The sequence below is a fragment of the Nelumbo nucifera genome, chromosome 4, assembly GCF_055504915.1.
Source record: "Nelumbo nucifera cultivar China Antique chromosome 4, China Antique-T2T, whole genome shotgun sequence".
Taxonomy (NCBI): Eukaryota; Viridiplantae; Streptophyta; class Magnoliopsida; order Proteales; family Nelumbonaceae; genus Nelumbo; species Nelumbo nucifera.
In genome coordinates this window covers 18,130,787-18,156,654 of record NC_142652.1, presented here as the reverse complement: position 1 = coordinate 18,156,654, position 25,868 = coordinate 18,130,787, and the positions used below count along the sequence as shown (strand labels likewise).

The 25,868-nt window shown below is 39.5% G+C and overlaps 2 protein-coding genes and 1 pseudogene across 2 annotated transcripts in view; 1 reads left to right on the top strand and 2 right to left on the bottom strand.

Moving 5' to 3' along the window:
- Positions 1-1,855: 1,855 nt before the first annotated feature.
- Positions 1,856-7,807, bottom strand: LOC148792057 (uncharacterized; annotated as a pseudogene).
- On the top strand, positions 6,765-16,325 carry LOC104598083 (uncharacterized). Its single transcript, XM_010259983.3, has 5 exons — positions 6,765-7,307; positions 7,954-8,189; positions 8,319-8,441; positions 15,607-15,709; positions 15,807-16,325. The coding sequence occupies exons 2-5, from the start codon at positions 8,095-8,097 to the stop codon at positions 16,047-16,049; spliced, it is 564 nt and encodes a 187-aa protein (XP_010258285.1). The 5' UTR covers positions 6,765-7,307; positions 7,954-8,094; the 3' UTR covers positions 16,050-16,325.
- Positions 16,326-19,546: 3,221 nt separating this feature from the next.
- Positions 19,547-25,868, bottom strand: part of LOC104598200 (DNAJ heat shock N-terminal domain-containing protein) — a 79,210-nt gene continuing 72,888 nt past the window's right edge. Inside the window, exons 17-20 of the mRNA XM_088904404.1 lie at positions 23,545-23,778; positions 22,306-22,365; positions 21,682-21,924; positions 19,547-19,940 (exon numbers count right to left, since the gene is read on the bottom strand). Coding sequence (XP_088760530.1) covers positions 19,812-19,940; positions 21,682-21,924; positions 22,306-22,365; positions 23,545-23,778 — 666 coding nt within the window. The 3' untranslated portion in view covers positions 19,547-19,811. The remainder of the gene's footprint in view (positions 19,941-21,681; positions 21,925-22,305; positions 22,366-23,544; positions 23,779-25,868) is intronic.

Sequence of the window (25,868 nt, the reverse complement as noted above, 5' to 3'; positions counted from 1 at the left end):
CAATGAATGTTAATGGGAATGGTCCAAACATAAGCTACCTATGTACCTAACCCTCTATCTGTCGTTTCAGTCTTGATGTTTTAACAAAAACAGAATCAGATCTCCCATGGTGGCCTTCCACATTTGAAGTCAAACTCAATCTTTTGAACATTGGTCCGCATCTCTCTTCCTCTCTCATGGGTAGGAAACATGGGAAAACAATAATATAATTTAGCTTTTCAAGACAAGCTATGTCTCTCATGGGTAGGTTGTTGGGTAATAGGTGTGGAGCCGGGGGGACTCAGCAGAGCCATGCCCCCCCCCCCCCCCTCTATGGCCCAGGAATCCCCAATATGTATATTTTCCCTCTCCCTAATTCCCCATCTGGTTGATCCCCCAATGGCCCATCAATATTTACACTCTTCCCCCTGCCCCCAACCCACTTTAGGTTTTGGCCCCCTCATAAAAAATTCTCGGCTCCACCCCTAATTGGTAACTTGATCAATTTGTTTGAAACTCAAACTTCTAAACTTTTGGTGGGTCCACACCCATTGTTTTTGTTAAAGCTCTACTTATTTTTATTTACATGGGCAAGTGAGTTTATCCAGACAAGTGTTTATTAGATAAAATTTGCTCAAATAAGTTCAATTTGAGTGTTCTTGTGCATTATTGGCACATGATAAATTGTTTACCCATCCTCCAAGAAACTTCTCTTCTTGTGAGACCTAATATATCGGTAGAACGTGGGGATCATGGTCAATTACCAGTGACAAACTTACCACCCCGCTAAATATTGGCAAACAGACATGACCTAAATTCTGTTGTTACTTCCTTTCATAGATTTAATTATGTTGGTGTTTGCTACTGCGGTCATCTCATGGATGGCCTGTTTTGGTCCACACCACAAGATAGCCGATGTTTGGTTTTCTGTAGATGGTACTGGTCCACAATATATAGTGGATCGGCCCCATCCAAAGCCTAAAATCTCATCCTCTCATTTATCTTGTGGCTGAGTTCGGTCCCTAGTGTTTTGACAATTTGTCTCTTCCACTCATTGATAAGATACATCACACATTTCTCTTTACCCTACAATGGTACTGTTGAAGCTCTTCTCCACCGCCGCAAGCTCTTTTCCACTAATTAGTATGGGATCCAATAGACCAATATTTAGATGTTATGTTTGTCTTACAATAGTGTCTCTGTAAGGCACTAATGGAGTTTAAAAATATGTTTGAACCCTAAGGTGATCAAAACAAAAATAAGGTGATTGGTCATACTGACTGAGTTAAGAAAATAGAACCAATAACTTATTTGCCCCTACAAAGACCATGATTTCGTTAGTCCATAGAAAATTCATGTAATCCTTATAACTGTACACCAAATAGATTGACCCATGAAATAGTAGTTTGGTCTAGGTCAGTTATTGACAAATAAGGTATCCCCTGTGTACTGCACAGCTAGTTTATGAACCAGTACAAAAATAGTAGTTTGGACCTAGGTGGACAACACATTTATTTGGACCCTAGTGTTCTAGGTATATTATAAAATAGATCGACCCAAATACAATGGTCAATACCTTATTAGTTTGGGTAAGGATTAAGTCAACCCCTTCTATTTGCATACACATTGGCCATCAAATAAGTAAATACAAATTACATGATAGACCATGATTTTTGTTAGTCGTGAAGTGGTATCTTGTTAGACCTTAAACTCTATCTTCTCCAAATTAATCTACTCCTAAAAAGAAAATTCAGACCTTAAACTCAGGCCCACATCACTTGATATTATGATAATTCTAGGATAAGATTAAGGGTTGAACATAAAAAATAAAATGGTCAATGTTAATAGACTAACTACAAGCATTGACTATTTTTAGTTAAGTTGAAAAGAAAACCCCAAAGGTTGTTTCTTCAATATCCTTGTCATTATAATCCAATAGTGAATCCAGTGAAAGTGTCAATGATCGGATCTGTACACAACAATTAGGATCAGACAGCACGGTATGAAAGTTAACATAGATACAATTTAAATAACAATTACGTTAAGGCATGCAATTTTGACCTACTTCAGAATCCTTGGTCCACTTTGTTTGTAGTAACAAGCCAGGATCCTGAGGAGGCTCATCTGACTTTCCTTTTTCTTTACCTCTTTACTTGATTTGCCTCTAGATTCATCTTTCCCTTCTTTGTCTTTCTTCTCTTTCTCATCTTTGGTTATTTCCCTTTTGGCCTCACGGCTATCCTTATTGGAAACTTTTTCCTTGGAAGCCTCAGAGTCCACTTTAGACCCAGAGTCCTTTTTAATATCAGCACCCTTCTCTTCCTTTGTAGTCTCCTTGCCATCTTCTTGCTTCTCAGTGTCCACTGCTTTCGACTCTGTTTTAGGGTTTTTCTTATTCTCCAATTTGTTTGCCTCAGCAACCTGCTTATCTGCAACTGCAGTTGATTCTTTCACGTTTTCTACTTCACTTCCTTCAATTGTCTTATTTTCATCTTTCTCAACATCCTTGCTCTTAGCATTTCCACTCTTTTCTTCCACATTGTTGGCCTTCTTTTTGGGTATCTTCTTAATGATTTTCTTCTTAGTAGTTGTTTTGACAATAGATTCTGGCACAACAGAAGAACCATTGAGATCTGTCTTATCTTTTGGATTTTCCTCTTCTTTCCCAGTTTGCATTTCGTCAGAGCTTACACTTTTACCACCTTTTTTAGAAGATTATCCCACAGGGACCTTTTTTACAATTTTCTTTCTTAAGGTTTGACACCAGAAGTATCCACAGGAGTTTCATCCTGCTTTATAGTGGTTTCTGGCTTAACTTTCTTTTCCTCTACATTTTTCTCATCCAATGTCTCATTTTGTTTGTCAACTGTTTCTTTTGAGTCATTTATTTTACTATTAGAAACCTTATTTTTTGTAACTTTTTTCACAACTCTCTTTTTCCCAGGCTTCTACTCAGTTGTCTGGGCAATGGAAGAGTCATCCTGCTTCACTTTTTCAACATGCTTGCCCGTTCCACTTGCTTCTCTATCTTTTTTCTCATTCTTCTTCTCATTTGCATCCCCCTCTCTCTGAGCTATTTTTCCTTTGACATCATTTCCATTACCATTCTCCTTTTTCTTGACATCGATAGCCTGTCCAGAGGGTGTACCATGTGGCCCCTTCTTTTCATCCTTTGCTACATTGCCTTCAGCTTTATCAGTTTTTGGGGAACCCATGCCCTTATTTGATTTTGTATGACTCCGATCCCCTGAGAATAAGCTAATAAAATCATTATTCTAATAGTAAGGTTAGAAACCCTTTGTGACAACTAGGAACCAGCACTAGATGGAAATACATCCAACTACTCACCTTTCTCCCCTTCTTTCTTCTCACTAGATTTCTGAAAGAAACAAATGGAACAAAATTGGTGGTTAATACATATAGAATGAAAAACAATAACCAGGGGAAAGGAATCTAAACAAAATAAGAATAGCAGACCTTTTTTAAAGAAAGTTGATGCTCTCTCTCAGCTATGGCTTTCTTGTATGCATGCCATTGGTCTCTCCATGCTTCCACCGTAGGAAGACACTGGGACATATATGGAACAAATAGGACAGTGATCTCTTTGTGGCTGAATAATCCTTCCTTGCTAACTCTATCATAATGTATCTGTATCAAATACACTACCTCCACGACCCACTTTACACCTCTACCTCTGGTTAGATTTGTTGGAAGCTACTCAGTTTTAGTGGGAATAGCTTGAAACACTAAAGCATTGGCATGAAAAACGTAGATAAGGAATAAGAGGAATTTGTGGATGAGATTGATGGTTAAATTGGGAATTGCCTATGTTTGCTTGGCTTGTCTAGCTCAAAGAATCATATGAACCAAGAGTACCGGATGAGTGTGTTCCAAGATTCAAATTTTGCTTTAAAGTGGGGAATTGCCTCCATTTGCTTGGGCTATCCAGTTCAAACTCGAGCATCTTCCTTTGAAGTCTCAAGTTATATACACAGGATTCAAACTTTGCTTTGAAAAAATTGATTACATGGCAATTAGCAACATGTGATACGTATGCTAGCAATAGAAAATAAAAGACTGGAAGAAATAACGGTAGACTTTAGGATTTAAAGAAATTTCTCTTCATCTTCTTTGTTACACTTGTTGGGGAGACATTGGGCTTAAGGTAGAAATTCTAAGGAGCATCCTTAAAAGCCAATTTTGATTGGCGGTGGTAAAGTTCTTTTCTATTGTTCTTCTATTTTTCTTCTTCTCTTGTTTGTGCTGAATAGAGGAAAATTAAAAAGCCACGACTCCTACACTTGTCTTAGTGTGAAACCCTCAGCTTCTTTTAATAAGTTTAAGGTTTCATGTGAAGTAAGCCATAATAGGTGGATGGTCTTGTTTATTTTTCTGTGGAGAATATTAATTACATCTAATAAACAAGTGAACAACAAATTAAGAATCAGTACAACAAAGTAGTTTGAAGTGGAGTTATTTTAAGAGTTTGACATGCTTTCTTTTGTATTTTTTCATTTGAATATTTGGTCTGAGCAAATGAGATGACACCAAACCTTAGGGCTGCAAGTCGGGCCGGGTTAGGTTGGGTTGAGGCCAACCTAGTCCAACCCTAAGTTCTAAACTTCCAACCCTAACCCTAACCCAACCCAATTTTCAACCCGACCTTCCCCCTAATCCTAACCCTAACTAAATACCTCCAATCCTAACCCAATCCAACCCAACCCGAAGTCTTGAAGTCAATTTCGACTTCGGGTTGGGTTGGGCTCGGGTTGGGCCCAACCCGACCTTCTTCCCATCCCTTAAAATATTGTAGAACTTCTTAATCTAAGATCTTAACTCAACTTTCACTACATATATTAATCCTATGTTTTATTAGTATTTGTTTCTTGATATTTTTATTGGTTCTAAGTACAAAATTCAGAAAAAAATGTTTTTGAAATGACTATAGTTTATTATAAGTTATGACTTATAATAGATCTTTTATAGGCAACAAGCTATGGGATATATATTATATATATAACATATGGTTATATATGATATGAACTATAGAGTTGTTTTTGGGTTTCCCGAGGGGTCAACCCTTACCCAATCCGAAGTAAAGTCGGGTTCATAAATTTCAACCTAATCCTAACCCGAACATCAACCCAACCCAACCCAACCCAACCTGATTTTTTTGGTTTGGGTTCGGACCAACCCGGCCCAAGTTGCAGCCTTACCAAACCTAATTCTGATTACAAGAAATATGAATTAAATGTAAATTATGAAAGATGAGAATTTTCAGAATAGAGTTTTTACAATTGATGCCAAATGGGATCTTGATGAATTAAAAATTTAGATTATCATAATTTGGGATTATGAGTTTTTATTTGTGAGTTGGGATCACCTATAAATAGAAGACCTTCCAACACTCTCCCGACATAATCCAACACCGCATATCTCACCATGAAATTGGAGCCCATTATAAAAGTGGGACCCACCATGTATGAGATATGCAGTGCCAGTTCATGCTGTGAGGGTGTTGGAATGTCTTTTGTTGGCAGGTGATGCAGACTCTTTGTGAGTTGGATTTTATTTGATGTTTTCTGTCTATGATATGTAGGAGATATGTGGTCCCAAATCATGTTGGGAGGGTGTTAGAATGTCTTTTCTATCTATGGTTTGAGCCCGAAGCCCGAAAATGCTTGAATGAGTCAACCTCAACCCCACAGGTTTTTATCCGATGAACGGTTGAGGTCATTTGTAGGTTCCCTTAACGTGGCAGAATAGGTGGGTTCTGGTAGGAAATCTCCCTAATAATCTATTTGACCCTTGTCAGCACCTGATTTTTGCTCGGTCCGCTGTCTAAACCTCCAATTTACTTCAAACACCCGATCAAACCCTTCCGATCCTTTCAAAACATTGAAAAAACCAAAAAACCAACTTTCATCCCAAGATCCATCAGATCCACCATTAAAACTGCCCGATGCCTATCTGATGGCCCCAATCAATCCCCACTTACACCTCAACCATTAGACCTAGGACCTCCCAAAGCACCTACCCATGAAATTTCATCCTAAAACACCTTTGTCTACCCCTTGATCACACTTAGATTCCGTTTTGAGGCTCTAGATTAGTCGTAACAAACATTTTCTAGATCTGCCCCATCTAGGCCCAATTGAGCCAATCTGATCCCACTAGTCGACCTAGAACGTCAAAAACCTCTTTGACTGATCCCCAGAATACCCCTTGACTTAATACCCCTCCTAAAATCACCAAAATATCCCTTCTTCCAAAATTACCAAAATACCCTTGACCAAAATTACCTGAATTACCCCTTTTGATGGATTCCCAAACTACCATCAATATTCCCATCATACCCTAAATTCCCAATTCCCAAAATGCCCTAGGACAAATTACCAAAATACCCTTGAAACAATCCCCAAATTATCCTCTTTCCAAATTACCAAAATACCCTTGACTAGATTACCCAAATTACCCCTTGGATCAAATCCCAAATTACTCTTCCTCCAAAAGTTACCAAAATCCTCTTACCCAAAATTATCAAAATACCCCTTTCTAAATTCCTAAACTACCCCTCGTACAAAATTCCCAAATTCCCCCAAGTTCCCAAAAATACCAAAATGCCCTTCATACCTCAAATTTCCTAAATACCCCCTCTAAGCCTATCCCTTTGGGACCCCAAGTTACCAATTTTCCCTTCCTTCCCCAAATTACCCTTTTTGACCCTTGAAACACTGACATGAGAGGATGCCCCAACAAATCCTAACTTACCTACCAGACCCCTCATTCATTTTGATTTTTTGAGGAATTTCGAAAAACCCGAGCACTCGAGAGAGAAAACGAGAGAGAGAGTTTCGAGGTTAGAGAAGAGCCAGAATGTGAGAGAGGTTTTTGAGAAAAACAACAGAAAGGGCGAGAGACCGAGAGAGTTTGAGAAGAGGAGAGGGGTGTTCGAACTGAGAAAGAGAGAAAACGGAGATAAGAAGGTAGAGACGACGGGAGAGAGAGAGCTCGGGTAGAGGGCAGAGAAAATTTGAGAGAAAGAGTTCTAGGAGAATAGAGAAAATCTGAGAGAGAGAGAGAGGAGCGGCAATTCAGAACAAAACCCGCGATCTCCATCTCCCCACCGGCGCTACCATCCTTCGTTGGACGAGTTTCGGCCTCCAGTTGATTTCCCGTTAAAACCTCAACTTATCACTTTTCTGCCGTCGATCTGCTTCCACTGCTACTATCGAACTGCCGACCTAAGAATTCCATATCGTCCATTCGAGTTCTTCAAACCCATCTGCGAATACCAGCATCGTTGATACTTGTAAAGGCCACAAGAGGTAAAACTCATTACCTCATCCTCTTGCTTGAGGTGTTTTTAGCAATTCGAAGGTAGTTTAGTCTTCATCTTTTTGCCGTTCATATAATGTTTATCTACTTGCTTGCTTTGGTGGTTGCTTCTTGATTGGTTCGGAGTGTTCTCTTGTAACCGAGAGGCTGGCGTGTTTATTCACTCTTCAGACAGGTTTACTGAGTCCGAAGGTGGGGTTCTGATAGAAAGGGGGTGAGGGATTCCTCATCCTTTTGCTCAGTCCCCTGCGTCTAAAAGGGGACTGGTCTGGAAGAGAAGAAAGAAACACTATATTCCTTCGAGTTGCTAGAGAACCCGATTCTTAGATCCATTGTAATTGTAAGCAGAGAAGGGAAATCCAGTATTCACACTGACCAGAGAGAGGGGTGCCTAACCCCTTTCCTTTCTCTCTCAACTTACCCGGAATAGCCTTGTCTCGACCGGGCAGTATGGAGTGATTTTAATTCCGGGAGACCCATCACTCCCCATTATTGATTTCTTATGGGTGGCGACTCCGTCTGTTTGGCCATGAAGTGAACTGCCGGGGAGGTATTTTTCCGACGTTCACAACCCTATTGGGAACCTTTTTTTACATTGAACCTTTTTCTTTTGCTTTTTTGCTTTCTTGCTTTTAGGTGTAAAGTACTTTTGGACCTTTGGGGAGCCTTTGAGAGATTTCTCTAAAAACATCAAAGCTCGACGTTACAAGGTATTGGGTGAATAATAGTAAGCTTCGGAAGCTGCTCTACCGTTGTATCGGTAGCAGATAGGGAACCATGTCGTTCATGAGAGGAGATCTTCTAACGAGGACTAGGAAACTCGTAAAGGGTCTCGCCAAGGCCAAACCCATATGGCTCAAGGCCATGGAAGAGTTTGTTATCCACTTTCTTCATTTTGTTTTCTGTTTTTCGATTTCATGATTGTGATAGATTTCTTAGCATCTTGTCTTGAAAAGAATTGGATTATTCTGCTCATTCTTACGCTTGATCGCATAAAACAGGGCTCCACCTGTGACTTTTCCTCGCACTGATGGAAAAATTGAGAAGATTAGTCTTCCTGAGGATGTATATATAAAGAAGTTCTTTAAGAAGTACCCAGATTCTAAACATGAAGATGCTATCAGGTATTGTTTTTGTTCAATAGAAGTAGCAATATGTATTTCTGTTATATATTGCATTCATTATATTTCTTCTGCATCACTTGTATTTGAAATGCTTCCAAAGTTATATGTTATTGTTTTTAGCTGCCACCGAAGATTCTCTAAAGAAATGGAAACGAATTAGGTTTTTTCATTTTTACTAGTATTGAAATTGGTATTTTTTTTTTACCTTGTTTGAGGAAATAGAGTTGTGCACTGGGATGCAACTTGACTCGCTGAACCAATGCTTGCCTGACCTAGCATGAGGAAAGCTGAGATGGGCACCAAACTCAGTTTTTGAAAGTTGAATCCAGGCTTAACTATTGTGAAATGGGACAGTCAGTAGCTACTTTTATTTCAAAGGAATCTGAATGAGCATATTATGTGGAAAAAACAAGTAATTAGCTGTTAAAATTGTTCCCATTTTGTTTTTGAGTGTTGAAGAACAGAGACAAGAGCTTTATAGTAGATACACATATTGCAGAAATTACCAAGGGTTAATAAAAGAAATATAGATAAATATAACCATCTCAATGATTATTTAACAAATATATGAAGAACAGCTTTTACATGTGTCAAATGTTGTTCTTATATTAAGCTCTGTTCACCCACTTTACTGTATCTAGGCTACAGGTAAGTCTCAAGTCCTCACATCTTTGTTCCTACTTCAACCAATGCCCTTTTTTTCTCTATCCCTGCTCCTTTAAGCCCTTCAAACTGCATCAGATAGTTCTGTGACATCAGGAAATTATTGGCTTTTAATACACTTCACCAAACCATTTCTTAGCCTTCATATATAGTATTTGTCCTCAACAATCTCAGCTTGGCCATTCTTATCTTCACCAATATTTTCTTCTTAGTTATTGGATTTTTTTTTTGTTTCATGGATCATGACTAGTCTAATGATAATCTTAAGGGTAAAAGACTTAAACATACCCCGAGTTTTCATAAATTGACTTAAATGTACCCTAAGTTTTTCAGAAAGACTTAAATATACCTTGTAACCCTTTTACACTTCATTCTCTTTTAAAGTTTCAAAATATACCCTACATATTTCTAACCTGAGGGAAGACCACCACATTATTGCAACCCTAGTGGGGTGCATCACAAGAAGGCTATGCCAAACTCATGGCACACTCAAGGGCAAAAAACACAATCACTTTTGTATAGGAAACTTAGCCAGAACTCTGTGCCACCTGCAATTATGGAAGCTAGAGAAAGCAAAAAGTGGCACCATCATCTATTGTCCAAACAACATAGGAATGATAACCATGCATATAGACATCTACCAAGAGAGCAACAACCTAAACCCCAGGAATAAAGCAATTACAAAATCCTTTACGGCAAGGTCAAGGTGTCTGGAAAAGTTGGCGTCATTCAACCTGTGATTGCCCATTACAAATGTAGTTATTGGCCCCGACACCACATACTTTTCAGTAGGATCCTAGAAGTAGATATGGACCAGCATAATCATGAAGACGAAAATAGAAAACCAATCTTTTCCCTTATGAATTTCACTTTCATCCCACTAGATAAACCTGTGACGATAAAGAAAAAAAAACCATAACAACGATTATTCTGATAGTGATGATGATCAGCTTGAAATTCAATACACACAATCCCCCAAAACCAAACTTCACCTGCAGCTAAACGGAATGAGGACTGAACCCACATTGCCAAAAAGACTTTTTTACAATCAGGTGGGGGCTATTCACATATGGAGATAAAAAAGAAAGACACTATTGATTGTGCAACCTGGCCCCTTGACATACAGACAATGTGCAAATGGCAGCATGACTTTTATTCATCTCTAAAATCTTCTCTCCTTCTCAGGAATGGATCAAGATGTCAAAATTGATTTCTCTTTATTATCAAAAGAAAAAAAATACAAATCTCATTTTGTAGCTCAGTGCATCACCCTCTGCACGTGGCAAGTTTAACCAAACAAACCACCCATATGATCAAAGAAAGTTTGGTTATTGAACTTTTTTAGTCAGAAATCCTCAATGAAGGAGCCAAAAGGTCTTCTTGAAGAGTAGAAAGGTATTCTCACAGATCACTTGAGTTTTTAATTCTAATAGACACCTCTTATTTCAACACTGTCACGATAAGATGTAGCCTGTCTAGACTGCCCATCAAATAAGGAACAATCTGAATTTGTCATGTGGATCAACCTTACAGCTTGCCATGTCTGTGAACTTTTCCAATTTATGCTAGGTTCTGAGAAAAGGGCTTTCTTTATAATTTGACATGTAGCATGGCCCAAAATGTGAAGCATTTTCGTATATGAAATGCAAAGAAATTTGGTCAGCCTAAGCTGCCAAGTGGAAGATTTTTGAAATGAATCATCTAGATTTATTTGTCTTGCAAATTTATCCTTCCTTATCATTGACTACCAAGTCATCACTTCAAAAAAAGAATACCCGAATAAGGTATTAGCATTTTGGAAATCTTGAAATATCTGAGATGTAGCTGGTAGGAGGTTGAACAGCTAAGAGATTTAAAATTCATTGGTTAGAGCTTAACCAGAACTTAGGTTATTGGTCTTTTGTAGTCTTATTGATATTCAATGCTTTCATAAGTGCAACATTAGTACTGATATCTTTTGAATCAGTAGTTGAGTAGTAAAACTGTTTATGCATGTTAGAAATTAGGTTATTGGTTTTCATTGTTTGTTTCTGTTACTGGCATGTCTGTTCCTCTTTCCATCAATTTCTCATGCGCTGTTTGGTGAGTTGTATTCTTTTTGAGGGTAAAAAAGGTTTTAGACTTTTAGGTTCAGAAGCATTGGGAGATTTTGATTTGATTCAGAGCCTTGTAATTGTTCTTTTGTTTTGATTTACTAGAGAATAAAACAACTTACACCCAATGGCTAATTGTTTTTTAATCAATGCTGAGCTGATGAGTTTTCCGATGGACTTATGAGTGATTTTGGCAGGCAACAGCCTATTGTTTCTGGCATTGCACATTTGCACTAGTGTCACGGGGGTAATCGTTGGGGCCCCGTGCGGCACTCGAAATGGGCGAGTAAACCTACGAAACAAAGAAAACACACACACAAAGGCAACAAGATGGCACACGAATTAGCAAAAGGCTATTTGTATTGTATTAATCAGTGGTAAGCACAAGCACATAGTACAGTGTCGAGGGGATCTCGTGCTTAACCTTTACACGCTTATGAGCTCACTCGACTACCTACCTCCCCTCAAAGAGTACGTTAAGCTTTTGGGGGAGTGACAATAGGAAACATCAAAATGATGGAAAAGCATACTAAGTAATTACAATAACGCCATTGGCGGTCCCCCTTACAAAATACAAGCAAAGCCCACCCATGACACGCATGTTGACACCATGAAGGCACGCGGTTGGCACTCGGATGGCTCACTGTAGGTGCTTGATGGCGCGACGAAGGAGTCACCTGTGACATTCTCCCCCACTCAATTTGATCTATGTCCTCGGAGATCGGCTTCGGCTGGTCGCTTAGAGTCACTGTTGCGGAAGGAGAGTTCTTCTGCTGCTCCCCGAACCGGCTGTCGTCCAAGGCTGAGGTGTATATTTTGGTGGCATGGTCGGGTTGGCTCATTCTGTTGGGGTTTCCTATGGCTAAGTCCTTTCTTGGCAGCCTCAAGGTATGTTAGTGGCTGGTTCTATTTGGCTAAGGGGTAGGTTTGGGCCAGGTAAGGATCAAAATGGTGTTTTGGATTATTAAGGTGTGGATTCCCATGCATTTTTCCCCAAGGGTATCTCACAGGGCTACTACGGGAACTAGCCTTAGGGATGATGTGAATGTGGTCCCTAGATGGCTTGGGTGGCACTTGCTCTCCCCGGTGGTTGTGGTAGTAGATGTGGGCAAGGTTTGACACGGCCTTGGGTCTTCTTCTGTTGGGCCCACCAGTTGCACGCACTTGCGACTTCTACTGCGAAGTCGACTTCTACTGATGTGGTTGGCATTGAAGCTGATGTTGCTGCTGGTGTTGACTTGGGCGCTGGCATTGGTGTTGGCGCTGAAAATGGAACTGTCTTGGGGGTGACTTCTTCCTGGTGACGACTTCCCAACCAGTTCCAGTGTCGATGTGAGGTACTTGATAGGGGTTCTTCCTTGTTAACGTAGAGCTGTCTTCATGGTTGATAGTTTCTTGGTACAACTACAAGGTTGAAAGCTGCTTCCCAAGTATCTGCAAGGTTGACGAGACAGGAACCATGCAAGGGGAGTGTTCGTCCAGAATAAGCAAACTGTTGATGTGTGGCATAAGTGCTGCTTTCGCCTGCTTGAGGAACTCCACTCCAAGAACCACCTGAAAATCATCCAAGGGAACCACAGATAGATTGATGGGTCATTTCCATGGTCCAACTCGGAGTTCTACTCCCCGGGCCGTGCCCTCTACTGCTTTGGCCCCGGAGTTGACAGCCTTGACCCACCCAGTTTGTTTGGTGGTGGTCAAGCCGAGTCGCTTTGCCTCCGCAAGCGAAATGAAGTTATGGGTGGCCCCAGTGTCCACCAAGGCTTGGGTCGGCCTCCCGTCGAGGGTGATGTCTACATAACTCAGCCCCTTGTGGGCTTTGGTGGGCCGCTTTGATGTGGCCTCTTTCTTGACCATGGCATTGATGAGTTGGAGGGCGCCTACTCTGGGCGCCGCTGTGGGTTTCTCCTCATCGCTCTCTTCACTATCACTGAGTTTGGCGATGAGGGCAGTTATTTTCTTTCGGGTTGGACAGTCACTCGTTCAATGCTTCCCGTTGCAAAGGTAACACGGCACAGGAGGAGGTCTCCTAGTGGATTGGTGGCCCTGGTAGCTTGGGCCTCCTTGTGGCTTCTTCCCTTGTTGGTAAGTGTAGGGCTTGTCCGCGGGCACTGGCTTCTCCTTTGTAGGGGTTGATTGTGGATATCCCCCACTCAAACTCATGGTACCTGGGCTGGATGGTCTTTGCACATCTTCCTTAGGTGTTCTCAGATCAACAAGCTGTTCAGCTATGGTCATGGCGGTGGTGAGGTCCTCAACCCCACGTCGCTGGAGTTCGAGCTCAGCCCATGGCCTGAGAACATCCATAAAATTGAATAGAAGATCCTTGTCTGACATGTCAGTGATCTCCAGCGTCAAGGCCGAAAACTCCTTGACATAGTCATGTAGTGATTCTTGATGTCTGAGATTCTTCATTTTTCGGCGCGCCAAGTACTCCACATTTTCTGGGTAGAACTGCCGCTTGATCTCACGCTTGAATCTAACCCAAGTGTCGATGGTACGGGTTCCACGTTCAATGTCTTGGCAACACCTACGCCACCATAACATTGCGATATCAGTCAAATACATAGCAGTTGTACGTACCTGAGTTTGGTTGTCAATGATGCCAGTGGCAGAGAAATATTGCTCCAATTGCCACAAGAAGTTGTCAAGCTCCCTAGCATCCCGAGCACCCGAGTAAGGTGTTGGCTCTCGGATCTTGATGTTCATGGAAGCTAGGGTGGAGGGAGTGCTTGGTGTGTTGGCCACTGTCCTCTTTAGGAGAGTCATCTCATCTCTCATCTCATCCAATTGCGTTTGGAATCTGTCTAGCAAGCCCTGTAGGCTGCTTTGGGAAGGCCCAGCTCCCGAATTCTGTATGGTGGTGTGCATGTCTCTGAAGGCGCCATTGAAACGTCCTTTTAGTTCCCACCACTGCATTCTCAACCGTCTCTAGGTTGAGGTGGAGTTCATCAACCCGATCTCGGGTTTCTCCCACTGTCACCTCGCAACGTAGGAGGCGCATGTCCACGGTAGCTAGTTGGTCGACTGATTTGTCACGCTTGCTAGCTTTGGTTGTACGCCCCTTTGGGGCTTGTGTCTTGGTAGGTTCGTCAAGTGGAGCTTCGTCAGTGTCGTGGGCTTGAATCCGCCCATGTGGTGTGTCATCGGAAACGCCCCGATTGCTCTTCATTGGGTTGATGTAGGGACGAAGACGGTCCAAAGTATTTGTAGAAGCACTTGCTCTGATACCAACTGTCACGGGGATAATCGTTGGGGCCCCGTGCGGCACTCGAAATGGGCGAGTAAACCTACGAAACAAAGAAAACACACACACAAAGGCAACAAGATGGCACACGAATTAGCAAAAGGCTATTTGTATTGCATTAATCAATGGTAAGCACAAGCACACAGTACAGTGTCGAGGGGATCTCGTGCTTAACCTTTACACGCTTATGAGCTCACTCGACTACCTACCTCCCCTCAAAGAGTACGTTAAGCTTTTGGGGGAGTGACATCAAAATGATGGAAAAGCATACCAAGTAATTACAATAACGCCATTGGCGGTCCCCCTTACAAAATACAAGCAAAGCCCACCCATGACACACATGTTGACACCATGAAGGCACGCAGTTGGCACTCGGATGGCTCACTGTAGGTGCTTGATGGCGTGACAAAGGAGTCACCTGTGACACTAGAGCAGTTCATGCTTTGGCATCCAAGATTGACAAAAGATGTGCCTGTTGTTCCTTTATAGAAGATGATTAATAGTTTTGATATGTCATGGAGTTTATATTTATCCTTGTTTCATTTCTCTCATGTTACACATGCACAAACACACATACATACAAACAAACAAACAAACTAGGAAATGGTTTTTTGGGTTTAGAAGTTGGATGTGTTAGCCTATCTTAAATTAAGTACCAAAGTAAATTATGATTTTTAACTGGTTTAATCTCATATTGATGGTAAAATGCTCTTTTATTCTTTTAATATGAACATTTGCACCTTTTGTTTTCTTTTATTTTTTATCCACTTTCTTGATTATGTTTTTCCATTATATTGTTTAGCTTCAACCATTAAGAGCTCAAAAGTAAGTTACAAGTTAAGCCTGTTTTCTTCTGATACAAAAAGTTTGCCAAGGAAAAGCTTTTGTGAATGGACATCCTAAAGACCCTTAGGTTATACCATTTTTTGGGAGGATATTGCTTTACAGTATGACATGAAATTGGTTAAAATTGTATGAGTGAACCAATTATTTGTTCAAAAAAAAAAAGTGCAGGGGTTGCAGAAATTTTGCAAGTTTTTTTTCGAGAATCTTAATTTATTAGATGTTCAGAAATCTTGTAAAAATGTTGGTACAGAAAAATCTATTGTAACTATAATATGTAGGTAAATATTAAGTTCATTTATTGCTGATGTTTGAACAGGATTTGTGGTTTTGAGCCACCTCCAGCTCGTGTTTTTGGTTGGCGGGTGCTTGAATTGAAAGAACAGGGAGCAACTGAAGAGGAAGCGATGGCTGTAGCTGATGTATATATTTCTACGTGTTCATATGATTCATTGTCGTCAGGATTATGCATTATATCTTCTTAGTTCTTACTTTACCACTAAACTTCTCTGGCTGTAGATGGAGTATCGAGCAGAGAAGAAGGCAAAGAAGCTAGCATACAAACGACTCAAGCAAATTGCACATCTCCAAGGGAAGAAGCCACCCCCCAACCCATACCCCAGTGCCATTAAGGAGATACAGGCCGAGGAGAGAAAGTATGTACGTGAGCGTTTTAACAATCCTAAGATACTTGAGATTGTGCAGAAATTGAAAGAAGAGAGAAAGCTACAGATGCAAGACAGGAGAGCAAATGGTTGGTAACTGAGACTGATCGAATAGCAGTTCAATAAGCTTGTCTCTCAATAGGGTCAGCCATAAGCTTGTTTTATGGGCTCTTAGTTTCAGACTTGTCAAATCTTGCAAGACAAAGTGCAGGATATTTTTGTTGATTTGGGTTCCAGGTGCCGCAAAAATGGAATTTTGAGGACATGGTTAATTAACAATTTGGTATTGATGCCAGTTCGAGCCCTTTGGAAGATGTCTGATACTCGGCACCATCGGGAAAGAAAACTTGTTTGTTGGTTCTCTTTTCTGTTATTTTCCATCTTTTCTCTTTTTATTAATTCAAAATTCAAAAATCAAAATATTGAGTTCGAATCTGATCCTCAGAGTGCGCCTCACACCGACCTCATAGCAGTTTCAGTCATGCATCTAGAACATCTCCCATAAATAAAAGATTTACAAGCACGGAGATGTTTCAGATCAACGGTCAAAACGTGCTGTGAGGTCGGTGTGAGGTATGCTCCGTGAGGAGCATAGAGATCGGATCTGCTCCTCGCCGCGTGCCTCACACCAACCTCACAGGAGTTTCAGCTGTCCATCTGGAACGTTTCCCATAAATAAATTCTGGCATTTTGAATTTTGAGTGCAATGCCAGTTCAAACAAAGTACGAAAATGTTCTTCATGCAAGGTTGTGCAGGCTGTTCGAACAATACTCAAACGGGCCTTGCACTAACAATACTCGTACGAAGGTTGTGCAGACTGTCATGGGACATTATCAAACCAAAAAAAATAAAAATAAAAAAAATGTGTTCAGATGAAAGAAACCCTAGATATGCCATCGTACAGTTCAGGTACGATCGCATATCATAAAAAAATAAAAAAGGTGTTCTAATGGTTTCATATTTTGATAGTTCACCATATCAAATGACAAATTATCTAACCAAAAAGTAAATAAATAAAGGTGTTTAGATTTCTACATATCGTAATGATATTGATACTTTTTGTAGGTTTCAAAGTATCAATACGTATAAGATTACAATATATATTAAAAGCCACTTTTAAAGGTTAATACCCTTTTTAGAGATGCGTTGACTCGATTCTTAAAACTTAAAATTAATTAATTAATTAAGAGTATCACCTAAGGTTCAAAGTATTGATAGGGCGTATCGGCCCTTATTTTTAAGTTCCACTTATTTTTTTCGATTTTGGTTCAGAGGGGCTAATTTAAGTCCTAGCTACCCTCTGAACCAAGCCTTGATCCGATATAACCCCTGTAGGGGTGTATCGGGAAGGGCTCGATATGATATGTATCGACCGATATGGGTTGATACGTAACAATTTTTTGAACCTTGGTATCACCCCTATATCGTGTAATAATGGATTTTAGGTATTGTGTATTAAGAATGGCAACAAGGTGGGGATTGCATTCCCCATCCCCGACCTTGACCCCCCAAATCAGCCCCCATCCCCATCCTTGATCCCTGTCAGGGAAAGGAATTCTCCTCTATCCCCGAACGGGGATGAATTCCCGTCGAAGACCCGAATCCCTGGTGTGGCCATTTGGGGATGGGGACGGGGACCCCAAGACTGATGAGAGAGAGAGAGAGAGGACCGTTGTGATTTGAGGTCAGCAATGAGAGAGTCTGATGGACGACGATGGACGAAAGAAGATTGAAGAACTGGGTTTTAGTTTTCAATTCTTTCTTCTTTGAGTCTCTCTATCCTCTGTTGAGTGGTAGTCGGCGACGATAGACATCCGACGGGCGAGTGGCGATAGCAACGACGGTCGGTTAGTCGACGACGAAGACGAAGAAGTGAATAACTAGGGTTCAGGGTTCTCTGTTTATCGAGTGTTTTTTAGAATGAATGATATTAGTTTTTGTTTTTAAGCTTTAATCTTTTACAAAAAAAAGATTGGGGATTTAGGAATAACCCCATCCTCAACCCCGATCCTGCCAAAGTACCCCCCATACCCGACCCCGTCGGATTGGGGAGCCCGGGTACCCATTGGGGACGGGGAAAATTGCCACCCCTATTGTGTATCGATACTCTGAAATTCTCCCAGGATGGGGGTGAACACAATGGATTCATTAATTTGAAAATTTGTCATTGTTCACCACAGAGTATTATTCAAGATTTCTCTTACTTGAACAGTTGAACTTCCATTGGACCCTCCTTTTAATTTTTTATACTTTAATCATTATCATGACAACCTCCACGTGCAACACATGTGCACACTTACTAGTAAAAAAATGTGTTTGAATTCTTGAACCTTTCTCGGTGGGCTAGAGGCCGTGAGCCTTTGATTAAAGGGGAATGTCACAGAGCCATTCTTTCTTGATGTCAGTCCTAACATGGAGTAGGATACTCTGTTGCCAGCCCACATGTGCTATTTTTCATGGAATACAATGATATGAGCAAGGTTCAAAGTATTGAAAACACCAAGTGTATTGGAAATACAATTTTAAGAGATGTATCGGGATACGCCTTTGATACACATGCATATCGGAGAAAATTAAGATACGCTTGGAAACACTATAAATACTTTAATAAATCATAAAAATGTATCAATAACACTAAATATAAGACCTCAATGCTTAATTGGTCTGTGGATATGATAGATCATCCATAGAATTATAATATATTCAATTATTGTGATCAAATGATAAAATATAATTAATTATTATTTATTTTTTAATTTTAAAAATATAAAAAATATTAAAGAAGAAATTTCAATTACTCTATGGATATGATAGATAAATCCATAGATCTAACACATATTTAGTCTTTATAGGTAGAGAAAGAATTACATTTTCAAATTTTTTGTTAATTTATGTTTTCCCAAATATCTTCATGAAATTTCCATAAATATACTGATAACACAAAAAAATTATGAATTTGAATGTAAGAAGTGTAAATGAACATAAATTTAAACATTCAAGAAAAAAAAGAAATCACAAGATATTATAAAAAATTAAAAAACTTACCTACTTTTTCCATATTTTTTCAAAATTTGAAAATTCTTCAAAAAAATTAACTTACTTCAGGAAAAAGAAGCTTGCTTCCCCCCCTCCCCCCACCTTTTTTTTTTTCAATTTTTGGCCATATCTTTTTCGTTGATACACTACTGATACACCCCCGATATGGCCCAATACGGATCCGATACTCATGAAAAAAGAAAAAGATGCCCAATATATTTTAAACCTTGGATATAAGGATGTACAATTACACGTGGAATTTTGCTGTGAAAGTTGCAAAGGTCATGGAATGAGATTAGGAGGGTGAAATTGGGGAAGGCTAAGGGGATTAGAGATGTGTCCTTTGATGAATGTCGTGGGGCTGGGTATGTTGTAATGCAGTTCTGGCTCCACCGGTCCATCCAGAATTCCCGATAAGGATGGTTAGGAGAACAAAGAGGCGAAATCCCTGTCTGGTCCGGTTGGATGGCAGCACTGATGAGTGGAGATTGTAGACAGGACAGGAAAAGGAATGACGTCTCTAATGCAGTGGAATTGGAAATTAGAAATGGACAGGATTTCAAATGTAAGCCATGTAGCTGAAGCCTGAAGGTGATGCCAGTATGTTTTCATCTATACAATTTAAGACTAACTCTGATTTTGTAAAATTATCTTGAGCAAAATAAATGTGCTGCATTGACACGGAATAGGTTCTTGTCTAATAGGTAGTTTTTTTTTGTAATTGTACACTCCATAAGCTTATAGATAACCAAATTAGTGCATGAGCTTCCAACTTTGCTTTGAATCTTCTTGGTGAGCTTCAATTTCAGCCTCTTATTTGAACTACTCTGAGTCAGAATCTGATAATGGCATCTGGTATGCATCTTTTGGTTCTGCATCAGTCATGGAAGGAGGTAGTTGATCTTGTTTTGATGGTTTCATCCTATTTCTCTGACTGGGTCTGACCTTTTCCTGAAAGAAGCATGAAAACTTATTACTTCACTAAACTGCATTCAGACTAAAGAAAATATAAAAACAAACAAATAAAAGAAAATATATTTGCTTTTGATCTTTTAAAAGTCTCATTTACTTACAAAAAAAAGGTTAATGAGTTAATTAAAGTCTGGGCCACTGAGGATATCAACCTGGCTCTCCCTCTTTCATTCTTCACTCATATGAGAAGTAGTTACATAACCACCTCAATCCGTATTTAATCTCCCTTAGAGGGGAGGCGACAAGCCCCCCTCCCTTCTGGAGAAAGATTGCTAAATAACCCCAACAACTTCGAGATTCTTAGGGTGCTCAATCTCTAAAGAGTGAAGAGAGAAAGAAAAAAGGAATCGTAGAAAGAAAGGAGAAAACCCCCAAAATATCTTTTTTGGGGATTACCTAACAAGAGAAGAGGAAAGACCTTTTCTTCTAGGTATCTACAGGTAGGTAGGTAAGTTTCTTTGCAAATATCCTCTTATATGTCTTCTCTTCATATTGCAATCTTCTTATCAACTTCTTGCTTTCACTCAATCTCTAAATCTCATCCATGAAGGAAGAAATTGCAAACCATCCTCTTATATGTCTTCTCTTCATATTGCAATCTTCTTATCAACTTCTTGCTTTTAATCCAATGACTAAGGTTCCCTCCAAGTGGCAAGATTCAGAATAACATTGTCTACAGCCAAATTACTTCGGCTGGTCATGGTCTTCCATATGAAGAAATGAACCTCCCAAGTATTTGTAACAAACTATCAATTATCATATTTGTAAAAAGAGATGATAACATAAATTTATTGATTATATTTCTCATTTCTATGAAGTCTGTGAAATTATACGAAAATAAATGATGGCATTAAGTGGCTAATATTGTACATATTGGTTTGTGCTTTAAATGATGATGTATTTCAAAAGGTTTTCTCTCTTCTTTTCAAAGATGTAATTAAGAAGACTATCTATAAGAGACCCCACATTGACCTTACCCAAAAAATAAATAAAAACTTAATTATTTAATTGAGTGAAGTGGTATGAAAATTTCTTCAAATTTTCACACGAAAGTACATGAGCATAAACATGCCTTGAAGATGATTATAGCACTAACTTAAGTATCGAGTTGCAGATGTGCACTTGTGCTTTAGTTATTTATCAAATTCTTTAGACGTTGTTATATAGAAGAAGAATGCTACTTTAGAGGGCTTGTAGAGACAGGCAGATATAATAGTGGCTTGAAAAAATAAATGTTGGTTTTGTGCAGAAAAGATTAGAGAGACTACAGGGAAGAGGAAAAAGAAACAAAAAACGTGTTTTTGCAGTACTTGATGGGTCTCGACAGTACTACAACTGGGTATTCAAGAAAGGGACTCTAAAAGAACTTGAAAGACAAGTGAAATAGAAAATACTAGACTCAAGGAATATAAAAATAGAAACCTTTTCATAAAAAAAAGTAGCATAAATAACTTACAATTGGGTATTCAAGTAACCATTATAGACCCATTTTGTCTATAATGCAAAAATACTTTCAGATCATGTTTAAATCATTTAATTTTTGGCTTGTCTAGTAGGACATTGAATATATTTTCTAATATACCAAAATGATAACCTTTTGAGAAAGGTACAATCACAATTAAAGTGATGAGCAGCTAGATTAATATGTATAATGCAGCTACTTTCTCTCTAAGATGTACAATACATGGTCATCCAAAGAGATATTTTGAGTAAAGCTGACCTTTGTACTTTGTTGACTAGGCTGAGTTGATTGACTCCTACGCAAGTATATACTACCAAAAGAGATCAATGCTCCTAAGAGAAAGATTGGGCCAAGCCTTGGATCTCCCAAGAAATCAAAGATACTGTTTTTGATGCTCTGAGCCTTCTGTTTAATTCCCTTACTCGTAGACAGAATACTTTGGGCACCTCTTGACCAGATTGGATCTGCCTCCTCAGGAATAAGCTCAGGGGTCTTTGTTCTCTGCAAGAAAAATGGATTATGATGGATAGAAAACAGGATGGTCCAGAAAAGCATCATACAGTTTCACAATTGTAACTTTATGGCAATATACAACATAGATCAGGCTCAACAAATCGGGGGGGGGGGGGGGGGGGGCTTTTCAACAAGTGGCATTATTGTCACTCTATCCCTGAGTTTTTCATGGGGCAGCACTATATAAATTGCAAGGTGTTATTCAATGGATAGTTGTTACTACAAAAACACTTGCATAAAAAATTTGGGTGCTACAAAGCAAACAAGTTTCAGACCATATCTCATAGTAAAGCATGTACAATTAAGTGCAGAAATGTCTCTGATGTCTGATCTTGAAAGCATGGCACAAGGTTATGAATGGTAACTTACAAAGAAGGGGAGATCCCTGGAGTCACCATCTTTGATTATTTGTGATACCCACTTAATGACCTGCAGATAGAATATAATAAGATGGGACATGAGAAAAGCATAATATTGAGTAACAGATGGAGAAATTAATTTATGCCATGGTTTGTGACTTTGTTTTGATCAGCAAGAAAAATTTATTTTATTAATTGAAAAGAGAGACTAGTACAAAGTGATGAATAGACCGCCAACCCAAACAACTAAAACAATTACAGTGAAGCCCAAAAGAGTTGCTGTCTCATGACCCCCTGTTTAGCAAGGGTATCAGCCATCTCATTTGCAGTCCAACCCACTTAAATTCAGCATTTAGTTCCTTGGAGATACTTTCTACTTCTCTGAAGGCATGCCTGCTGAAAGTCCACAGAACATGACTACTACATCTTGCTCATGAAGTAAACAATCTTAGAATCTTCTTCTGCCTCCACCTGTCAGTATCCCAGTTGCTTTGCTAATCAAAGTCCTTGCAACAGTGCACACAGTTCTGCTTTCAGAGAGTTTCCAACTCCAATAGGTCATGAATATAACACCACCACCCCGTCTTCAGAATTTCTGAAGACACCTCCTATTCCTGCCAATCCCGGATTGCCCATGGTTTGTAACTTGCTCATCAGTCACAGATATACATTTATGTTTCTAGGAAAATATGAATAAATAAAACTTCAATACCATTGCTCAGTTTCTAAATTATGAAATATAACCAATTAGCTCTGGATATCAGTTATTCAAAACAGAAAGAGAATATGATCCATAAGAGTTTATGCTTAAACCTTATTACAAATATAGCTTTGTTCTGTGGGGTCAGTTTGGAAAGAGTATAAATATAAATATGTAGAGTACAAAACCTTGTACTTTGTATATATTTGTATTGTACATATTTATATTTGTACTTTTTCCAAACCGAGTCATGGTAGAAAAAAAGAAGAGATGCAATAATGTAACTGCCAAAAGGAAAAGGAAAAAAATCTTGATAGGATGATAAATGGGTATTGCATTGTATTTTTCCTATCAAGTTTGTTGAACTTGCATCCTTATCTCTGATATCCAGTGAGATTAGAAACAAAAGACACTAAAAAGTTAGTTGGGAGTGTAACTGATATGTTACAAAAATATAATTATCAAATTGCTAGTTATCAGCAGTAATGTAACAAGCTTGCATTCTAAATGGTGAAAAGCAAACCATTTTTGAATAATTGCATTTCATACCTGTGGAATATCCCCTGAATCATTATATCTTGCCACTAGCTGTGATGCTGGATCCACATCGTTGTCTTGAAGTGTATCCCAAATGGTTCTAGGTTTCCTCTCAACCTTTATATCAGCCTCTGTAGAATTTCTTTTGTAACGCACAATAAATAATTGAGGTACATCATTAGGATCCCTTCTTGGACCACAGGTTTCATAGCTATTTTCTGAATGGAGGTAGAAAAAACAATATCCCTGGATCAACAGAAAATGTTAGTGGATTAACATTAGCCGATCATTTTATATTAAAGAAATGCAATGTTTCAGATAATGCTAGAATGAGCACTTATACATGAAATTCCTTCAGTGTGTCAGGGTGATGGAAAATATAATACAAGGAAAAAGACCTTTCACTTCAACAACCAAAAACAGTTTGCAAAGGTGCCCCTGAGGTGGCGGCACCTACAAAATAAAAATTGCCGGAGGAAGGAGGTGCTAAACAAGGTGCTTGTCTCAGTCAAACAAGACAAAAGGTCTTGCAACAAAACATTTTGTATCAATAAATTTTGTTGGTGACATTATAAAAAAACAACAATGGCAACAAAACATTTCGGAATATGCAGGAGAAGGGAGTAGAAGAAAAGGTAAGGGGGGTAAGATCATCAGGGGTTAAGATGAAAATCCTGAGCTGGAATGTAAGGGGGTTGGGTGGAGAAATAAAGAGAAGCTTAGTAAAAGATACTTTCCGAAGAGAGAATCCTGACATTATTCTGATTCAAGAAACCAAAAAGGAAGAGGTGGACAGAAAGTTAATCAGAGCAATCTGGGGTTTAAGAGGCAGAAAATGGGCTACACTCCCAGCCATAGGCACTTCAGGAGGAATCCTTGTCATGTGGAGAGAAGATGTGGTTTCAGGAGTGGAAGTTGATAGAGGTGAATCCTCTCTTTCACTGCTTTTCACAAACAAGCCAGATGATTTTACCTGGATCCTAACAGCAGTTTATGGCCCTAATGATCCATCAAATAGGAGTAGATTTTGGGAAGAGCTGGATTCACTGCATGAACATGATGAGATTCCATGGGTTGTGGGAGGAGACTCCAATGTCACGAGATTCAGTCAAGAACATTCGAATGGGAAGAGGGCAAATAGAAGCATGAGGGAGTTCTCCAACTTCATATCCAGACACAGGCTGCATGACCTCCCCTAAGGAATGGTAACTTTACCTGGTCGAACATGCAGGAGAATGCCACAAGTTGTAGGCTTGACAGATTCTTAATTACTTCAGATTGGGAAGCTCATTACCCCCTGACCTTTCAGGAGATCTGCTCCCGATGTACTTCGGACCACTGGCCTATCACCCTAAGTACAGATTTGGTGATCAGAGGAAAAAACCCTTTTAGGCTGGAAAAATTCTGGACGGATCACAAAGATTCCTGCAAAAAGGTTGCCTCATGATGGGAGGAATGCAAGACAGAAGGTTGGCCAGGGTACAGATTTCTGGAAAAATTAAAATATGTAAAAAGGAAGCTAAAAGGATGAGCCAAAGAGGAATTTAAAGCCTTCAAGGAAGAGAAATCAGCAATCTTATCCGAATTGGATGATATAGACCAAAAGGAGCAAAGTAGGCACCTAAATGAGAACGAAAGAAGGAGAAGATTTGAGCTAAGAAAAGAATGGGAACAGGTAGTAAGAAGAGAAGAAGTTTACTGGAAACAGCGATCTAGGGTCAGATGGTTAAAGGAGGGGGACAATGTTGGACAGTTTTGTATGCCCTTAGTTTCAATCAGAATGATGTACTTTATGAGTTTATTGTAAATGAATAAAAGTGCATATTTGATTCATGTTCCCTTGGTATGTTTCTATGTAATGCCCGTAAACTGGACACTTAATGAGACTCGTGTTAGTTTAGAATGTTCACAGCCAGTGGGTCGGTCTGGGGAGACCTATCCTGATAAGGATGACACTGTTGTGCCACCAAGTCGGTTGGGGTGGCCTGTCTCAACTGCCAGGGTGAGACCCTAGGCACATACAGTGTAGGATTAATTGAATCTTTGAACTGAACCAGATTTCCAATATTGCCCTGGACCTTAGAGATTGATGGGCGAAACTGAAAAGTTACACCCGACCCCTAGACTCGATTATGATACTGCACTACGTGTCGGATTGGGCTGTCTTTGATGTACCAATCAATGAGATCTTTAGCGGGGGTCAAAACCTGGGTATGTTGGGACAGTCTAAGAATTCATCTGAGTGGGTGATCATAATGACAGGATCATTCCCTTTGTCGGACAAAGGTAATGATCGGGGATGCACTCTCACTGATGGAAACCAAGACTGCCGACAG

Bases quoted from the DNA above. Each gene is read 5' to 3' on its own strand.
- LOC104598083 (XM_010259983.3), top strand. From the start codon at position 8,095: ATGTCGTTCATGAGAGGAGATCTTCTAACGAGGACTAGGAAACTCGTA. The intron at 8,190-8,318 runs GTTTGTTATCCA...CGCATAAAACAG, and splicing joins TGGCTCAAGGCCATGGAAGA to GGCTCCACCTGTGACTTTTC. The intron at 15,710-15,806 runs GTATATATTTCT...CTCTGGCTGTAG, and splicing joins AAGCGATGGCTGTAGCTGAT to ATGGAGTATCGAGCAGAGAA.